General features: G+C 38.2%; 2 protein-coding genes across 11 annotated transcripts in view; one reads left to right on the top strand and one right to left on the bottom strand.

The window, feature by feature from the left end:
- LOC128019916 (tuberin) overlaps positions 1-16,134 on the bottom strand; it is a 39,821-nt gene extending 23,687 nt beyond the window's left edge. The window contains exons 1-27 of one of the 8 annotated variants that reach the window (XM_052606315.1): positions 15,967-16,134; positions 15,786-15,828; positions 15,041-15,195; positions 14,877-14,963; positions 14,695-14,805; positions 14,463-14,610; positions 14,076-14,193; positions 13,310-13,358; positions 13,099-13,224; positions 12,941-13,014; positions 11,914-12,040; positions 11,687-11,830; positions 11,460-11,597; positions 10,426-10,529; positions 10,247-10,328; positions 10,021-10,176; positions 8,796-8,906; positions 8,590-8,712; positions 8,404-8,510; positions 7,437-7,590; positions 7,122-7,244; positions 6,921-7,055; positions 6,455-6,644; positions 6,044-6,137; positions 5,445-5,547; positions 5,264-5,358; positions 2,573-2,701 (exon numbers count right to left, since the gene is read on the bottom strand). In XM_052606315.1, coding sequence (XP_052462275.1) covers positions 2,573-2,701; positions 5,264-5,358; positions 5,445-5,547; positions 6,044-6,137; positions 6,455-6,644; positions 6,921-7,055; positions 7,122-7,244; positions 7,437-7,590; positions 8,404-8,510; positions 8,590-8,712; positions 8,796-8,906; positions 10,021-10,176; positions 10,247-10,328; positions 10,426-10,529; positions 11,460-11,597; positions 11,687-11,830; positions 11,914-12,040; positions 12,941-13,014; positions 13,099-13,224; positions 13,310-13,358; positions 14,076-14,193; positions 14,463-14,610; positions 14,695-14,805; positions 14,877-14,963; positions 15,041-15,195; positions 15,786-15,792 — 2,990 coding nt within the window. In that variant the 5' untranslated portion in view covers positions 15,793-15,828; positions 15,967-16,134. Of the gene's footprint in view, positions 1-2,572; positions 2,702-5,263; positions 5,359-5,444; positions 5,548-6,043; positions 6,138-6,454; positions 6,645-6,920; positions 7,056-7,121; positions 7,245-7,436; positions 7,591-8,403; positions 8,511-8,589; positions 8,713-8,795; positions 8,907-10,020; positions 10,177-10,246; positions 10,329-10,425; positions 10,530-11,459; positions 11,598-11,686; positions 11,831-11,913; positions 12,041-12,940; positions 13,015-13,098; positions 13,225-13,309; positions 13,359-14,075; positions 14,194-14,462; positions 14,806-14,876; positions 14,964-15,040; positions 15,196-15,595; positions 15,829-15,966 lie in introns of all 8 variants that reach the window. The other 7 variants (XM_052606279.1, XM_052606334.1, XM_052606270.1 and 4 more) reach the window with 7 other exon arrangements.
- A 198-nt stretch (positions 16,135-16,332) lies between these two features.
- nthl1 (nth-like DNA glycosylase 1) lies at positions 16,333-19,707 on the top strand. Of its 3 annotated transcripts, XM_052606370.1 has the most exons (7): positions 16,336-16,543; positions 16,642-16,851; positions 17,028-17,299; positions 17,371-17,541; positions 17,616-17,775; positions 18,863-18,968; positions 19,076-19,707. In XM_052606370.1, the coding sequence occupies exons 2-7, from the start codon at positions 16,725-16,727 to the stop codon at positions 19,440-19,442; spliced, it is 1,203 nt and encodes a 400-aa protein (XP_052462330.1). In that variant the 5' UTR covers positions 16,336-16,543; positions 16,642-16,724; the 3' UTR covers positions 19,443-19,707. The 3 variants fall into 3 exon arrangements, with proteins under 3 accessions (XP_052462319.1, XP_052462330.1, XP_052462308.1); XM_052606359.1 differs by having other exon boundaries at positions 16,333-16,833; XM_052606348.1 differs by having other exon boundaries at positions 16,336-16,851.
- The last annotated feature ends 171 nt before the right edge of the window (positions 19,708-19,878 follow it).

Raw genomic sequence — 19,878 nt, forward strand, 5'->3', positions numbered from 1 at the left:
AGCTCAATCTGAAGCATTCCTTCAGCTGCTTCGCTCGAGGGCACAATTGACTTTTTCCTCACCGGAATCGATCCAACAACCTTCTGGTTAACCGACCTGAGCCTCAACCACCACACCAAACCAAATCACACTAGCAACAGGGCCATTCAGCACATAAACACACACACAACCAACTCACGCTGACAGGAGAGTCCCAGTTTGTGTCTTTACATGTGATCATTGAGCAACTCTTCAGCTGAAGTGGATGCCTCAAATTCTGCATTTGCACTTTAAATGCATACAATTTCTAATATTTAAATCAAACCAAGAATCTGTAATGTTTTTCCAATGTCCATAAAGTCTCTGAATCCTGGGCGTCCATTACAGCTGAGCATAATACTAAACCCTTTTATAAAAATTATGGTATCCTCTTAACAATTTATTGCACTGCTGTGTCACAGAGAAAACATTTCACTGTCCACCTGCTCTTCACATGCACATCAAGCCCTCAATCATCTCTGTTTGTCGCTGTCGGATGATTGTTGATGTCTTTGTCCATGTAATTTTACTCTATTAATGCATTAAGCGATGACAGAGCTGAATATAAATGCGTGGAATAGTGACTGCAGTACAAATCTTCACCCGATAGCAATTAGTGTTTGATTTTTTCAGAGAGGGTAATGAAAAAGTTTAACTTTTTATGAGTTGATCCCATTAAAAATGCAAAACTAAAGCCGTATATTTCCTTCATATTGACTTTCAGAACAGGAAGAGTCAAATTGATTGTGATTAAGTCAAGTTAGACATTATAAGCTCACTTTTACGGCCAGTGTCGACCAAGAATGCAATTACATCATAACGGGCAACCTTGAAATTACCCAAATTAGAGCCCTTGGCACAGAAATACTTTAGGTAATTAGTAACCCAATGGCAAGGTAATCTGAAAAGATACTAGATAATAAAACAAATATGCTGGATGAAGTCCCTGTGTTTGCTAATAACAGATGCTCTATTCATTAACGTCCTGTAACTTGGAGGCGCTGGACTGATTAATAGGTTTTATGGTAATTAGATGCACTGGGTTAATAAAACACAGACATTCGAAGGCAAATATTACTCGAAATGTCTCTCCATCTGCCAGGATGCAGCGGTCAATTGTTTGATGCTAGGCTATCCTCTGCTGGTTGTAAGCGGTGCTGCAATATGCTAATGAGTACAGTAGCAGAAGCACGTGGTGCTTAGACTTCACATTTAAATATATGCAATTGAAAACAAAACTGTGAGGGAAAGTTTTTTTGCATGGAAAACAACACTTTGTGTTTTTTCATATGGGAAAAGTGTAACTGTTTCATACAAGAAAGGAATTTCTGTTTTTATTGGGTAGAAAACAAACCATGGAGGGACAGCATTTGAAGAGGGTGTCAGTGAAACATTTCCAGCATGTTTGCAGCTTATTATTGTGCAACTTTTTGTTCATGATTCAAAACGCAGTATGATAAACATGAATGAATACTGTACCTGGATCATGTGTAAAGAATGTGTGAATATGATGTGAATAAAACAGGCCCAGACAGGCAGCAAGCTGAGCAAGTGGAGTGCGCCCCCAGTGACTGGGAGCTGAAATTCAACAAACACCAAAGACACAGAAGCTACTTTCGCATACTTTCAAATGTGCATGCTTTCTGTGTGCAGTACAGAACCCCTAAAGAGACATGGAGATGTTGAAAAGATGGGATGGGACATTTTAATGCAATTTTTGAGAATGTAAAGTTTCTTGAGGGTACACTAAAGTTTTGCAAGACAATGCAAAATCATTTAAATATAGCGCAGTTTCTTAGGGGAACGCAAACATTTGCAAGATAAAGTTTTGCATGTGAAGGAAATGTTTCTCTCGCAGAAGTATTTTGTTTCCCCAAGAAACTTTGTTTGCTCGCAAAAGTGCAGAAATATCATTTCTCCTCCCAACTCATTATTTAATTGCAAACATTTTATGAGCAATTCTTTTCTTTTTTTTAGATAACGCAACTTATAACTTGTTACCAGAGAATTAAAAGGTTTTGCAAGCAAATGCAAAGTTTCTTGGAGGAACTAAAGTTTTGCGCGAGAACGCAAAAGCACTGAAATAAAACGCAAAGTTTCTTAGACACAAAAGTTTTAATGGGGAACACAAAAGCATAAAAGAAATTTCAATCAATTTTCCATTTATTTATTTTTTTCAATCGCCATGTCCCTTTAGGGGCTCTGTAGTAAAGCAATTTGTTCGCTGGAAAAAACACACCACACACAATAAGCATGGTAAAAGCAAACAAAAAACGGGGTTAAGCTGAAATCAAAACAGATGCTCACAAGGCTCAGCGCATGCATCAACATTACCATCAATGAAACGCAAGAAAATGACAAAACCCTCCTCCAGGATGCACCCTTTCCAGCCCAATCAGTATCACCCTAAACCAAATGTCCACGCCCACCCCGCATCGCCAAGACAATGCCCCGCCCCGAATGCCCAAGCCCCGCCCACCGACCCTGGATACAGAAAAGGAAAGCAGGGATATCAATCAGCTGTTGAGTTTTGAGGTGACCAAAAATGCTCTACCTGCGCACCGCATGCTCGGACACACTGATGCTTCGGGAGCGGAAGGCGTCCATGGCCGACAGATCTTTCAGGTCTCTAACGGGAGAGTTTGCGCTGGGGCCTTGCTTCGCCACTTTGGTCATCCGCAAACTGCCCCGAGGGCAAACGAGGTCAGGTGTGCGTCAGCATAACGTCGTGACCAGAGAGGGTTGGGGAGAATTTGGGGCATTTTAAACCATGTTGGCATGGGTGGATGGGGGAGTGCGATTGGTTGTGGAGTGTCACGAAAGGGGCCAGCGACCAATCCCAGGTGTCGGCAACCCCCCCAAACCACGCCCACCATGCATGGCCCAATCAGAGGAGGGGGGAGGGGTCAAATAAGGATGTGAAAGGAAAACAAAGTAACTTGGTCAGCAGTGCACACCGAGAACCAGAAAACAGGGATGACACTTAAAAACAAAAGATAAAGGAGGAAACAGAAACTGGAAGGAGAAACAGCATAAAAAAGATCAAAAGAGACACAAGGCATAAAGTAAGCAATATACTGTCAGCATTCTACCAAAGGAATGAAAGAGGAGAAAATAAATGAAAAACTCATCAGAGAGCACAAACAAACTGGTTCAGGGAAGAAAAAAAGCATTCAGACACTGCTATGATCATTATACTGGAAGTGAATAGCAATAGGAAATGAGTGATATGATCATGTGAATATGGGTGATTTAATACAGCAAAATTAAACACACTTGACTGACCGGATGAGGTGAAACTAGAAACTGGAACAGAGAATATAAGGCATGGAAAACAAGAAAATCTAAATATGAACCATGTTTATATACACATCAGATTAATATTGGTTTTCTGGTGAAGACTTGATCCTGAAATTAACATTAACTTGCCAGCCTCTGACCTAAAATATTATTTTATGATTAATAATTTAACAAAACACATTAGCATTTTCAGTCTTCTGGTGTTGGTTAAATGGTCGCATGGCATACAGGTAAACAAATAAAATATTGTTTTATTTAAAAAAGATATTTTATATAACATTATTCAATTATAAGCTTTCTTATCAACCTGTGAACCAGTACATCCGTATTCAGTTAATTAATTCATTTAAACAGAGAGTCTAAAGTTGATTTGTATCACTACATTTTCATAAATGTCTGAATATTGTTGTGCATGTAAATGGCGGATCTTTCTCTTTTTCAGGCTTTTTTTCATCTAAAGCTTCAGTCTGGATGACAGGACAAGCCACAGAAACTAAAGCTGAATACAGAATCAGGACAATCAGATTAGATGGCTTTGTGCCTCTGGACATAGCTGATAATGGACTGTATTAGTGATATGCCTGGAAAAACATCCATGGTGTTGCTATAATTGCAATGCATTTTGTGCTGCACCAGGTGTGCTGGTTAAAATGGTTCAGTAAGAAGTTACCATGGAAATTTCCTGGATTATGGGATAGTGGCTGTTTTCACGCCTAGTACATAAAGTCAAATGCAGAAAAGTGGAACCAGAGAATGAATGAAGTAGAAAAAAGGGCTTATAATAAGAAATAAAGGGGAAATAATAGGGAACAGGAAATAAATCAAATCCAGATGTTAGTAGGCAGGACTGTTAACCTCTAGGTTTATGCTCCCTTTCTTAGACATTTTATTACTAGTTATTTGGACTATTACAGGATGGGACACGGACTCATTATTACATATCAACACAAGTTTTAGAGATGTGTGTACTGTTTGTATCCAGGTGTTTCTTCAACTATGGGAGAATTTTTAGTCCTTTTAGAGATGTAAAATGTATTTTAAACTCGTTCATTTAATTTGTACACTAATAACTATAAGGTTCACTGCTGATAAACACACTGCTTTCATGAACCCTCACAAACATTTACAGCACAGCGTCATTCCCATCACATCTCAAATCATAATTCATCATAATTCTGGAGGAAATTAGATTTCATTTTATTTATTTTTTTAAATAAATTTACCAAAAAAAAACATAGTTAGCATTTAATGCATACTTAACATGTTCAGACTGTCAATATTACAGTTTTATCAAAAATTAACAAAAAAATTTTTTAAATATATAAAAATATATTTATAAATATACTGCATTTTGCAAAATCCATAGCTTTCGCAAAATAATTATTATAATATCGACTAATGACCAATATCTTCTTCAATCAGTCTTTTGAAACATGCAATATTCTTTTTTTTTAATTAAAATTAAAACATAAAACTGTAAAAGGAATTTAAAATGTCTTTCTTTAAAAAAAATCTCCAGTTTTAATGTGACGTTCATACATCAAAAAAGTTCAAATCTGTAAGTCTGAATAAAAACCAATCCCTGGGACCTAAAGTGGCCGTAGTTGAAGAAAATGAACGTGTTAATGGTCTGCCTGTGAGAAACAGTCACCACTGAGACAGATGATGAGAGAAAGAGAAATAAATGAGACCGATAAGACAGAAATAAGCAAAAGAGATGTCCCACAGTCAAACTAGCATCTGTGAGTTGATGTTCTGACATAATCAGACACATGAAGCCAGAAATCACCACACTACCAACAAAAATAAATAAATGAACCAACAATTGGTGCCTGAATGACAATCATGTTTTGAGTTGTTTCCACAGCAAAACCTAGCATGAGTCACACAATGATCCGGCCCTGTGTGTGTTTGTGTGTGTTTGTGTGTGTGTGTGTGTGTGTACCTCTTGGGTCTCTCGTTCAGGCTGGTGCTGCGCGCTCTGAAGCTGCTCTGCTCGTGAGTGTCATCGAACGGCAGAAGAGCGTTTGAACGGAGACCCTAATCACAAATAAAAACACACTCACGTCAAGAACAACAGATCAGCCAGTCTGTAAACACACGAGCCCAACAATCCCATCATCCACCTTGGTGATGTACTGAACGAAGTCTTTCCTGAAGGGCAGTCTGCAGCGTATGAACCACATGGCGATCACATGATGGGCGAGAGACACTATGTACTGATTAAACCTACAGAGAACGAGGAAAAACAAGAACACACATCATTTGAAATCATTCGACTCAATACACAAGTCTCATAGGCTCACAGAGGCTGCACTTATTGAATTAGTAAAATCTGTAATATTGTGAAAAATTATTACAAAATAAAATAAATGTCTTTTATGTCAATATATTGTAAAATGTAATTTATTTGTGTGACGTGAAGCTGAATTTTCATCATCATTGCTGCAGTCTTCAGTGTCACATGATCCTTCAGAAATCATTCTGATTATGCTAATGTGAGAAACATTTATTATATCAATGTTAAAATCAGCTGTGCTGCTTCATCTTTTTGTGGAAACTTTTTGATAAATTCCTTAATGAACAGAAAGTAAAAAAAAAATGCCTTTATTTGAAATAAAAATTTATTGTAACATTACAAATGAATCTCAAGTAGTCAAATATCTAATTAAGAAAAAACTGTGTGTGTCTGTGTGTGTGTGTGTGTGTGTGTGACCATACTCACTTTGAGGGGTTGGTGTATGGCAATGATATAGCAAACACGCTAACATACTGCTCAGCTACGAAGTTAGCATACAGATGTGGGAGCCGCACTAATGCTGAGAGAGAGAGACGAGACAAAGCATCAGTTCTTGAGCTGTGTTTGATGCAGAGGTGACGTTATGCTGTGGTCATATCTTAAATGTAGAATGTGCGCTATATTCTGATTGGTCAGAGTGAGAGAGGCAGGCTCTGATTGGTCAGAGTGAGCGAGGCCGGCTCTGATTGGTCAGAGTAAGTAGGGCGGCTCTGATTGGTCAGAGTAAGTAGGGCGGCTCTGATTGGTCAGAGTGAGAGAGGCCCTCTCTGATTGGTCAGAGTGAGTGAGGCCGGCTCTGATTGGTCAGAGTGAGAGAGTGGGCGGGCTTGCACTCACTGGACAGGAACTCCAGCATGGGCGAGGCCATGGCTACGGTGGCTGAGATGTGTGTGAGCTTGACGATGAGGGCAGGCAGCAGTTTGATCATGATGTCGGGCATCTCTACGGTGCACATGGTCAGAGCCACCACACACTGCTTAGCACAGCGATAGATCAGCCCCTTCTCCAAACACTGCACCAGCTCCCTCTGAGACAGCAGCAGAACACACACACACACACATTTACCCACAGTAAGGACTGGCAACTCTCACCACCCGGAACTGTCTGCTCAGACATCTGCCTACAGAATAATAAACTAATAATACAGTTATAATAAATACATTAAAATAAATAAGTAATACATTTGGGTAAAGGTTTTCTTACATAAAATGTAATAAATATCTTTAATAATACACTTTAATTTAAATGAAGCTGTTCCCCCTATGCTGTTCTTTGGCCAGCGAGGCCCAGGTGTCGGTGTCACCTGTCGGGACTGCTCCAGGTGGCTGTGGTACGAGGTGAGGGCGGTGAGAACAGGAACCACAGCGAGCTGAACATCAGTGAGGGAGAATCCATCAGGAGTCTTCTTCAGTCGCTCCGATATCAGACGGTCGCTCACCTGCACACACACACACACATTAGAGCCTACCCCGTTTCTGTTTTCTAAGTGTGTAGAGTTTGTTACCGTTGAGCAGAGGGTCGAGCATAGATGATCAATTTTGCAGGGTGACGTCAGGATCAAGACTTTGTACTGGATGGTGATGGACATCTTATCCAGAACCAGCTTCAGCACCTTCCAGTCAGTCTCCTGCAAACCACACAAAGAGCTTGTGTTTTACCACACAAACAGATTGTGTTGCACTTAAACTATATGTTCAAGGAATGCTAAAACACAGGGTAATGTGTAAACTAATGATTACAGCACCACGATATCATCAATATGCCATGGTGTTGTCAGAGTAATGTTAAAGGGAAGAGCTGTGTGTGTGTGAATGTGTACCATCTTCAGGCACTGTAGCAGCACGCTGAAGGCCAGGCTGTAGGGCAGATAGGCCGTGCGTATGGAGGAGGGCGGAGCCGCCGGTGTCGGGCTTCCTGTCGGCGGAGACACACTTCCTGTCGGCTTTTTCTCAGCCACTCTTTTCTCCGACTCTCTGAAACCAGACATTTGAGATTTAGTCAGTCTGCATGCTCTCCTTGATAACTTATACTTCATTTTGGTAACAGATGTAAATAAATGTATACAGTTCAATTTAATAAAACACATTAATTTAAAAATAAATGTAAATATATTTATACTTTCTTAACATTTTCTAATAAATATAATCAATCTGAACATTAAGCTTTATTTATACTTGCTTTAATTTAAATAATAAATTGAATTAAATGTATACTTCATTTAAATGATGAAATATTTTGTTTAAATTTATTAAATAAAATTTCGTCAACCTGAATATCTCCCTTAATAATTTATACATAACTTAAATTTATATATATATATATATATATATATATAATTTATTTACATTTAATAACACATATAATAATTTACATAATTACATTTTATTGAAACTAAATTCAATTGAACGTTTACTTCTCATTTAATAACAATGAAAATGCATTTAAAGCTTTTTAAACGCAATGATACATTTAAATTCTATTTAAATAAAGAAAGATTAAAGGAAGCATACATTTATACACATGAATAGTACATTAAAATTTAAACACGCATTTTAGATTAATTTAAATGGAATACCACAGTCAATCTGAATATCTTAATCATTTATACTTTAATTAATAGATAATAATTGTAAATACATTCACACTTTATTAAAACCTAAAACATTTTCAGTTAAAACTATTTAATAAATCTAAATATATTTATACTCTGAAACTGATATCCTTTAGCATCCTATTTAATAAATGCATGTGAGAAAACAGCACCAAACACACACTTGTGTTCTTACCCATCATCACAGTGACAGTATGGGCTGAACCTCAGGACCCCATCTTTATTAGGGACACCCAGATGATGAAGAGAGTCTGCCCTCATCATCAGTAAGAAATCAAAGACCTGGCACACAAACAGAGGGAAGTCCAGGTGATCTGAGAAGGTTACTGAGGTCTAGTGTGCTGCTGACCGGGAGTCTGACCTGGAGGCGTATGGAGCTCCCGATGGCACTGAAGTATCTGTTCTTGTAGTGAAGCTGCAGATGAGAGATCAGCAGCTCGTACACTCGGCTGGCGTGACTGGCCGGCAGACTGTACAGTTTACTCTGAGAACACACACACACAGCGTCACTGGAGCGGACACTGAGAATGATCACCATCACACTGATGAGTGCAGATGTTGTAGTACCTGAAGGATGTCCAGCAGACCCAGTACAGCGGTGCGGACGTCCTCCATGGGAGACTCCACTGACATCTCTCTCTCTCCCTCCAGAGAGCACGTTAACGGACGACTAGCGACCTGCAGGAGCACAGGAGCACAGGAGCACACAAACCAGGTCTCATTCACATATATACTACGATGGAAACACATTTAATGAATTAACCAATGGATGCACATTTAAACTGTCATGTGACTGAATCATTTGCTCTTAGAGAAAAGGCCTCTGCTGCAGATCGCTAGAAAACACTGCTACTCTGTTAAACAGTTCATACTTCATTTAAATGCATTCATATACTTCATTTAAATTCAATAGATATATATTTATTAGTGCTGTCAAATGATTAATAATTTTGTTTATGTAATATATGTGTGTGTAGTACTGTGTATACACACACATACAGTATATATATTTTGAAAATATTTGTTTATTTATATTCTTATATATATTTAATATATAAACATCATATATTTTTCTTAAATATATACATGTGTGTTTGTATTTATATATACATAATAAATATACACAGTACTATACACACATATATTATGTGAAGAAAAAATTATTTTAGATGTGATTAATCATTTGACAGCACTAATATTTATTTATATAAACGTATGAAGTTGCACTTAATTTAAATACTTTGTGCATAAAAATTATAATTATATTAATTTAAAATGTAATAATGTAAATAAATCCATGCTTGATTGAAACGTAATACATTAAAATAAAGTTATACTTAATTTAAATGTAATATTAAATTAAAATATATCCACTGTAATAATATGTTTTAAGTAATCTAGCCTTTAAATTTAATAAAACATTTAAATAAGGGTAAACTCATTTATCACAATAAAAAACTACATCACAATGGCTTCCACTTGGCTTCAACTTCCATTTCTATTTTTATTCTGCACTAGTTTCCCAGGAAGTGACTGAATTCACAAACCCTGTATTGTATAAACTGAATCTGCAGCTTGGATGAAAGGGTTAATGACCCACGTCCACTGAATGATTTATATCTCATCCTAAAATCTAAACACTTGGTATTGATTTGGCCAACCCTGAACTATTTCACGTGTCAGCCACAGAACTACTTGTCCTTAACCATGCAAACATTCTATTTTTTAAATTTTAAATGTCAACTGAAGAGAGTGGAATGCTTCCGTTAGTGACATCATCGGCGAGCAGCACCTTCTCGATGATGTCGAGCAGACTGCTGAAGTGATGCGTGCTGCAGCCCTCGGCCAGATCCACCAGCAGCTGCGTGGCCTGTTTCCTGACGGACAGATCTCGATCTTCAGCGATCTGACCCAGCTGAGGAATCACCACCACCTCGATCAGCTCCTCCTGGTCACACAGAACACACACATTCAGGAACACCAACGGGGAGCTCACGCACGTTTGGTGTAGGACTGACCTCATAGAGCTGGCGGTTTGTGCTGAGCACGAAAGACAGGATGTCCAGGACCTTGATCCTGATCACAGTCCGGCTCTCGTTCCTGACACACACGAGAGAGAGAGAGAGAGAGATGTCATGCCCAGGGTTTGGTTTAAGTGTGACTTGTGATGAAGTGATGAAGTGATGAATAACCGGACCTGAAGAACTTCTCCATGAGTTTGAGCAGGTTCTGCAGCCATCCGTCTTTGGCCGGCTGGATGGACTGAGCTCGGTAGGAGATCAGCGTCAGCACAGACGCATCCTACAGGACAGATCACACCCAAATAATACAATTCACTTAAATACATACATCCTTTTTTAACACTGGATAATACATTTAGTCAATGTGGATCTCCTCATTCAGTTATACTTAAAATCATTGTTATTATAAATGTAAATAAATATATAATTCATTTAAATTTTACAATATATTTTCATTTGAATTAAATATTGTGAGTTTAAATACATCTATACTTTCTTTAGAATTAAATAAATTCTAATTCAATCTAATGTTATTTCATTCTAATAATGAATTGAAAAGTACACTTCAATTGAAGTCATAATACTGTACATTTGGATTCAAATGTAATAATACATTTAAATACATTTATATTTTCTACCTGAATTTCCTCTCTAATTTATACTTAATTCGATTTTAATAATGAATTTAAATAAATGTAAATTTAAAAAAAAAAAATATTTAATTTTAAATTTCAAAATAAATGTAAACACATTTAAACTTTCTTTAAACGTAATACATTTAGTAAAATCTTAATTTATACATAATTTAATTTTAATAATAAATTTTAATAAATCTATACTTGATTTCAATTTAATAATACATTTTAATTTTAATAATGAATTTTAATAAATCTATACCTGATTTCAATTTAATAATACATTTTTAATTTTGTTTCAATTTAATAATACATATCTGAATATCCTCCTTAAATTAACAACAGATTTAGCCTGAATATAATCCTTAATTTATACTTAATAAAAATATAGGTAAAATATATATATATAGGTAAAATATATATATATATATATATATATATATATATATATATATATATATATATATATATATATATATATATATGTGATTAAAATGTAATAATAGATTGTAATGTTTAATAATAGATTTAAATGAATGAATGGATTGAACGGCTTCAGAAGAGGACAGACTCACGGGGCGTTTATCAGCACACTTCTCCACCAGACTGAAGAGCGTCTGCGAGGATCCGAGGAAGTCGTTCTGCTCGTACAGCTCCTCCACGGTGCTCAGTAACTCATAAACTATCACCTTCAGATCAGGGCTGCCCATCGTCTGCACACACCACATGCACGAAGAGCGTCAGGAGATAAACACCTACCGGACATCTCAGTGTGTGTGTGTGTGTGTGTGTGTGTGTGTGCCTGTATCTGCTGCAGGAGTCTCTCTACGATGGACAGCAGGACGTCCCACGTCACGACCTGCAGCTCGCGGCCGTACTTCTTGATGAGTCGTGAGATCGACAGCACGATCTCGTAGGACACCACCTCATTAGCAAAGCTCATGGCCTGGGCACAGGGGTCAGAGGTCAAACACTGGCAGGTCTCGTGAGGTATATGAAAACACAGACTGGAGGCAGATGTGCAGACACCTTGTAGAAGGAGGGCAGGACCAGAGTGGGCGTGATTTTGAGGTCAGGAAGTCTGTGAGCGCCCCACAGCGCCATCCCAACAAAAAACACAGCACCCCTGAGAAGAGCGGCGTCCTCACTGTACACGCTACACACACACACACACACACACTTCTGAGATCAACAGAACAAATAACTTTACAACAATTTAGCAGTTCATAACAACATTTATTATATTTCACAAATCTTGATCTCAATACAAAAGATTAAAAAATGTTTGTGAAAATCTGCCTTTAAAAGTTTAAATATTAATTGAAATATAAACATATTAATAACATATTAATGTTTATTACATTACAAAAAACAATATCATTGTCATTATATAAATACACACACGTTATATATATATATACACACAATAATATATTAATAATAAAGTAATTATTATGATAGCATTAATAGTAGTATCGATAATAACTTCAGTTATATAAAGCAAAAAATTGCTAGTGAAAATCTGCCTTTTTGAAATATAAAAAAACTATTATTTTTATTTTTATCAAGTATAGTTGTTGTTATTATTATTATTATTGTTGTTGTTGTTGTTATTATTATTATTATGAAGAAGAATTTCAAAATAAAGTATATTTGATGTATAAATGTGTATATTTAAGATAATAATAATAAATGTATTTATGAATATATATATATGTGCGTGTGTGTGTGTGTGTGTATGTTATTATTATTATTAACAACAGTAAAAAAAAAATTATATAAGGCATTTCTAAGTAGTTATTCAAATTAAAGAACAAAATGAATAAATAAGAAATATAGATAAAAATTTAACTGCTAAAATTACTGTATAAAACAAAAAGCATAAAAAAGGGAAAAAATAATATTTATTAGACTATTGCGACTTACAACTAAACTTACTAACTAAACCAGGAAAGTAAATAATGTATTTTATTATAGCTCAGTGATCTGTCAGGAATGTAATGTAATGTTCAGAATAGTTTCAGATCTAAACGGACTTGTCTGTGTGAGTGAGTACCTCTCCTCCATGATCCGACACATGGTGTATACGGCACTGTGACCCAGGTGTGTCCCCAACACTTTACGCATCAACTAGACACACACCAACAGAGAGGTCAGAGCAGGCTTACGAGCTGCACCACACACACATGATGGGATATATTCATCTCAGTGTACCTTCCAGCAGGACTCACAGAACTCCTTCACGTTAACGGTTCGGCACAGAGTGATGATGAACACCGTCAGAGAGTCCGAGGGCAGGCAGTTATAACACACCACTGCGTCCAACACCTGCAGCGCAACCTACACACACACACACACACACACACACGGATGAACCCATTCAGATATCACTGATTGTGTGGTAATCCAAAGGCCACTGTTTTACCTCAATATCAGTGGAGGAAGTCGTCCGGTTACACAGAAGGCAGATTTTCCTGTGAGAAACAAATCAGTGATGTTAGTGTGTGTGTGTGTGTATAAAAACTCTCCTATATGTGCTTTTCCTTCACTATTTTGAAAAAAAAAAAATTAATTCACGTATAGACAAATTTACACTATAAAATGTGTAAACACTACACAATTCAAACATTTGGGGTCTTTAAGATTTTTTAATCTTTTTGTCAGAAGTCACTTATGCTCACATAGGCTGCATTTATTTGATCAAAAATACAGAACAAAAAAACAATAAAATTGTGAAATATTATTACAACTAAAAATAACTGTTTCCTCCTTCAATATATTATAAAATGTAATTTATTCCTGTGATCAAAGCTGTATTTTCAGCATCATTCCTCCAGTCTTTAGTGTCACATGATCTTCAGAAATCATTCTAATATGCTGATTTGTTGCTCAGTAAACATATAATATTACATATAAACACTGTGTAAACCATAATACTGTATTTACTGATGAAAGGAAAGCTCAAAAGAACAGCATTTAGTTGAAATTTAAATCTTTTGTAAATCCCTTTACCGTCACTTTTGATCGATTCAATACATCCTTACTGAATAAAGTGCTTACTTCTTCAAAAAACACAATCCTACTGACCCCAAACATTTGAACTGAAGTATATATATAGTGTCTACATGTCAAAGTTCAAGCATTTAAGCAGAAGCTTCCAAAAAGATCATCATCTGCGTGTGTTTTCTTACTGGACCATGAGGGAGATGTTCTCATCCAGGTAGCAGGAGTTGAATTTGACCAAGTTTACGAGGACATGCAGGAAGTCTGCTGACAGACCGATGTCCATCCACAGCAAGACGAACCCAGCTAAGAGAGGAAACACACACAAACACACATTAAGATATTTTAAAGAATGCTGAAACCAAACAGCTGCCGGTAGCCATTGACTTCCATAGTATTTTTTCCCCATACTATGGATGTGAATGGCTACCGAGGTCAAAATGTATTATTTTGTGCCTAGAAAAGACAGAAACTCATACAGGTTTGGAACAAATTCAGGGGTGAATAAATGATGACCGAATTGTCAGTTTTGGCTGAACGGTCCTGTAAAGAACACCAGCAGGTGCGATCCGTACCGATCTCCTCCTCTAGGTGGGTGACGTCTTTCCCGTTCTCCGTGAGGGCCTTGAACACCTCCAGTCTCTCGGCCAGATCTTCATTACAGGGCTGATAGTCCAAAACGATCTTAAAGAAGTGCGCTCTGAGCGGACCCAAGCGCTCACCCTGCACAAGAAGATCAGGAGGAAAGCGTGAGTGCTGTTCGCCGCATTGATGCGTTGTGGTTGGTAAGGTGTTCGAAATATGCACCTGTCCCTGTATAATGGCTCTCAGCAGCAGCAGCACTGCATGACGGGCTTCAGCCGGCTGCTCGGGATGCATCATGTCCTCCACGGCCTTCCACACGGCCTCCACCGCATGCTGAAACACACACAGCACACTTCAGATCCGCTCGTCTGCACATGGCAGAAGATGCTTCTCTACGCTCTCACCTCCTCAAACTTCTTGGATTTGGCGAGCTCGCACACTTGGTTGATGACTCTGATCCGGTGGTTCAGGCTGTACTCTGGAGTGAGTTCCTGAAGGATTGGAAGAGAGAGATCACATGAGAAACACAATATGGATGAGGGGAAGGATCGATCGGAGCGTTTCTGACCATCAGGATGTCCAGCGTGATGATGAACTCTGAGGCTTTGCTCTCGGTCTGTTTGCTGTGGGAGCGAGTCTGACCGAGGCCAAAGATCCTCTTGAAATGGTCCCGCAGAGACTCTTTACTGGGCTGCTTGTTCATCTTCCCATCTGTGAGAGACCCTGGATGAGAGATTTTTTTCGCCGTATCAGCAACAATGGCTATATTCATGGCAACATTAACAGTATCATTTCAATACAGCATTTGCAATAATATAAAACATTCTTAATTAGCAATCGCCTCACTATACAAAAACATACAAGTAACAACAAAAGTATCATTATTCAATCAAAATTCTAAAATTCTTCCCGAAGAGACCTTTGTAAAAATGTATTTTAGTATATTCTCGGAGTTAAACATTTTCTTTAAAAATTACAAATAAATAATGAATTCTATAAGTTTTACTATAATCTATTTTAAACATTATATCAAGATATGTCTTCTTTTAAAATTATGATTAAAGCCTAAGCGAATATTAAACAATGGTTTAATATTTCACACTTTTTTAAAGAAAAGTTACACCTATATTGAGGGGCACAGGGCCTCTGGATGTCTGGTAGTGGCTCCCTGGGTCAGAGAAGATTGACAACTCCTTCTTTAACAGAAATATCGCCTCTTTGGGCACGAAAACATGGCAGGACAACAATGCACAGAAGTCTGACACCTCGTGACAGTTCAGTTCAGTTCAGTTCAGTTCATTCACAAAACAAACCGTGCATTTAAAGCGGATCAACTGAAGGTGACAAAGACAACACCTGAAAATAAACAAGCCAAATAAACCGTATAAATACACGCAAATCTCCGATGTGGTCAAATAAACAATGCAAATAAATAAACCAGTATCAATCCATAAACTAGAAGCCAATGCAACAAACAAACACACTGTTACTTACCGTCTGCGGTTGATGGATGTGAGACGATATCGAGAACATATAACTAAAATATCTAAATGAATCGCTCCCGATTCATGCATGTATTTTGTCACGCAGTTTCTCAGCCCACAGAACTGCTCCTGCTCTCACCATACCCCTTTACTGCCCCCCGGAAGTCATGCTTAAAACACGGGAAAGGACTTCCTACAAAAACACCAAATACACGTCACGTGACAGCTGACGGTTGGGAATTGTAGTTCTGAGATCCACGAGCGAGCCTTCACGTTACAAGCGCAAGCCGAGTTGAGAAACTACAAATGATTGTCGCTTATAAAACTTGAAGAGTCCGAGTCATTTCCGCAAATCGGTTCTTTCGAACAGTTATTTTTGGATGAACCCTTTCAAACAATCGATTCAGTGGTTGTATGTATCCGCTCGAATCCATTCACTAAGATTCAGACAATTCATTGAAAAGATCCGATTCAAACGAATGATTCATTGATGAATCAGACATCGGTATCGACAGCACGGGTAAGGATGTTGTATTCAGAAGGTGTGTTTTAGCAAAACTGAAGATATATTTGTGACATAAAGTCAGGTAATGTCACCTAATGTTAGCGTCAGTCCGGAATTTACGTGTTTATATATTCAACCGTTTGTCTGAAAGAATGAACTCTCCATATTTCTCCGAGTCAGTAGCTGTATTAGGCACTTGTGCGACTGAAACTATAGGTGAAAGTGCTGTAAATAAAGGAGGAATTCGCAGATTGAGATCCAGAATGGCTCAAGGAATCAAATCAGAAGATGATTCTCCAAACGTGAAAGCAGAAGATCTCGAGCAGAGTATTTCTGATGCTCCACTGCGAACCCATGCAGAAACTTCTGCAGGTGAGACGAACTGCTCAGGTGGAGCTAAACACTATTTCAAATAATGTTTTTCTAAATATTTTATATAATTTATAATCATTTTATATATTTTTCTATTATTTTATTATTAATTCAATTATAACTAAATCGTTTATTTTTATATATTTTATGCATGTATTTTAATTTATTTTAATATATATATTTTTTTTGTACAGAGACTGTGTCAAGTTGCAATAACTCAACCACAAAAGTGAAAGGAGAAGCAGTGGATGAGCAAGCCGTTTTGACGTCACCTAGAAAACCAAGGCGGGGCCGTGTGAAGGTGAAGTATGAGGAGGAGGAAGGGGCGGAGCTAAAGAGGGAGCGCTGGGAGCCGCGTGATTGGAGAACACAGCTGTCATTCATCAGGGAGATGAGGAGCAAACGGGATGCTCCCGTGGACCAAATGGGAGCAGAGAAGTGCTACGACACAGAGGCCCCGCCTGAGGTGAGCGAGAACCAATCGCAGATCACCTGAAGTAACCGACAGCCAATCATAATTCTCGGTTCTTTTCTCAGGTGCGTCGTTACCAGGTGCTGATCTCCTTAATGCTGTCCAGTCAAACGAAAGATCACGTGACGGCTGGCGCTATGCAGAGATTACGTGAGCATGGACTTAGCGTGGACGCCGTACTCACGCTGGACGATGAGACTCTGGGTAAACTCATCTACCCCGTGGGCTTCTGGAGGGTAAATGACTCTTGTTTGTTCAAATACATGAATGTTTAATCAGAGCAATCAGACACTCACAAACTTCATTTCAGACAAAGGTGAAGTACATCAAACAAGCCACGGCTCTGATCCAGCAGGAGTTCGGCGGAGACATTCCTGACACAGTGGAGGGTCTGATGCGTCTGCCGGGGGTCGGCCCCAAGATGGCCCACCTGGCCATGGACATCGCCTGGAACCAGGTGTCAGGAATCGGTAGGGCGGAAACTTATATTTTGGCTTAACACAGCATCTGTCTGTTCTGAATCATATTGTTGCAACTTCTCTACCCAATCAGAAATACAGATTTCCCATAATGGATAATAACAAATCAAAGAACATTCTTACTCCCCATCTCTGTTCACTTTCACACAAGGCTCTTTCAAATCAAAATTTTAAGTTTATCTTTATCATTTTTAATTTTTGAGTTTTAGATACTGTATTTATACTCTTCTTATTTACCTTTAAGGAATAGGTCACCAAAAAATGAACATTTGCTGTTAATTTTACTAACCCTCAGGCCATCCAAGATGTAGTTGACTTTTTTTTTTTGAGTAGAACAAGAAGATTTTTAGCTGAAACCATGGTCCTTGGTGATTCATAAAATGCAAGTCAACAGCTGCCTGATTTTAAAAATAAAAACAAAGCATATCAAAGAACATGAAATTAATACCCTTGGCTCTTGTTGATATTTTGAGGTCTTATGAAGTGAAACGATCTGTCTGTGTGAGAATCTGAACTCTATTTACAACATTATTACCTGTAATCCAGAGCCTCACACAACGGAGAAATCTGAATCTTTTCCGTGAACTGATTCTTTCGGACAGTTTGTTTCTGGTTCAAAAAACAGATTCATCAGTTTGTTTACATAATCATGCAGTGATGTAACATACACTCAATTAAATTTCAAGTCAGAGTGACTGTGGGACGTCCGAAAGTGTGATTTGATTGAGTAACTTTTAGATCTGTGCTGCTCGAGTCACAAACTGTTTCAGACACTTCAGTCCAAAAGAATCGGTTCAAAAGAAGGATTCGTCCGGTCGATGGGCCTCTGGATTACAGGGAATAATTTAGTAAATAATGTTCAGTTTCTTGCACAGACCAATCATTTCGCTTCATAAGACCTCACTATATTTTCAAGAAGCATCAATATTAATTTTGTGTTCCTTGATATGCTGTTTTATTCTCAAAAATAAATGTGAGTGGCATGTGAGTGAGTAGATTAACAGCAAATTCTCATGTTTGGGTGAACTATCCCTTTAAGTGTTTGTGTGTGTGTGTGTGTGTGTGTGTGTGTGTGTAGGTGTGGACACCCACGTTCACCGAATCTCAAACAGACTCGGATGGACCAAGAAGGAGACCAAGACACCAGAGGAAACACGGAGAGCGCTCGAGGAGTGGTTGCCACGGTAACCTCTATTTTCGGTCCTGTTATTGCTAACGTTCATCTCTACAAGATAACATCAGAATAATGCAGTTGAAGTGCTATTTTTCCCCGTCTTCTCTCTTCTCACAGCGACCTGTGGAGTGAGATCAACTGGCTGCTGGTGGGTTTCGGGCAGCAGGTGTGTTTGCCCGTCGCTCCGCTCTGCTCCGTGTGTCTCAATCAGCACACCTGTCCCTCTGCCCACCGATCCTCTCCTAACAAGAAGCTCAAATCCAGCCCTGCTAAACCTGCCATTAACGGCCCCGATGACAAACTAGCATCTCCAACAGCACAGGTCAAAGAAGAGCCAGCGGACGCATCCCTGTCTCAGAGCAGGAAGAACACAGCCAAACAGGAAGTGCCAGGAAACCAGCTGACATCAGAAGAAGAGAAGACTCCATCTGTCCTCAAAAAGAGAAGCAGGAGGAAAGGGAGGGCTGGAGCACAACAGAACTGAGCTCTGTCTTCACACGGGACACAGAGGACAGCAGAGACCTCGAATCCGTTTCAACAAAGTACTGTGTAAATGCAAAACATGTCACTTTGATTCATTCCGTAGGTTTTCTATCAAATAAATTGCAACTAAAATGGAAAACATAAAAGTGTTTGTGTTTTGTATTAGTTTTACATTGCTCAGAACAGTATACTATCATTTCTACGTGTGTTTGTGAGAGCCCACAGTACAATAAAGAATTGCATATTAGTGTACTTTCTTAAAGAAATTGGCTATAATATCTTTTTTTAGTTTAATATATTTTAAAATGTAATTTATTCCTGTGCTCAAAGCTGAGTTTTCAGCATCATCACCCCAGTCTTCAGTGTCACATGATCTTCAGAAATCACCCTAACCTGCTGATTTGCTGCTCAAGAAACACTTCTGATTATTATCAATG

This window comes from Carassius gibelio, chromosome A1, assembly GCF_023724105.1.
Source record: "Carassius gibelio isolate Cgi1373 ecotype wild population from Czech Republic chromosome A1, carGib1.2-hapl.c, whole genome shotgun sequence".
NCBI lineage: Eukaryota > Metazoa > Chordata > Actinopteri > Cypriniformes > Cyprinidae > Carassius > Carassius gibelio.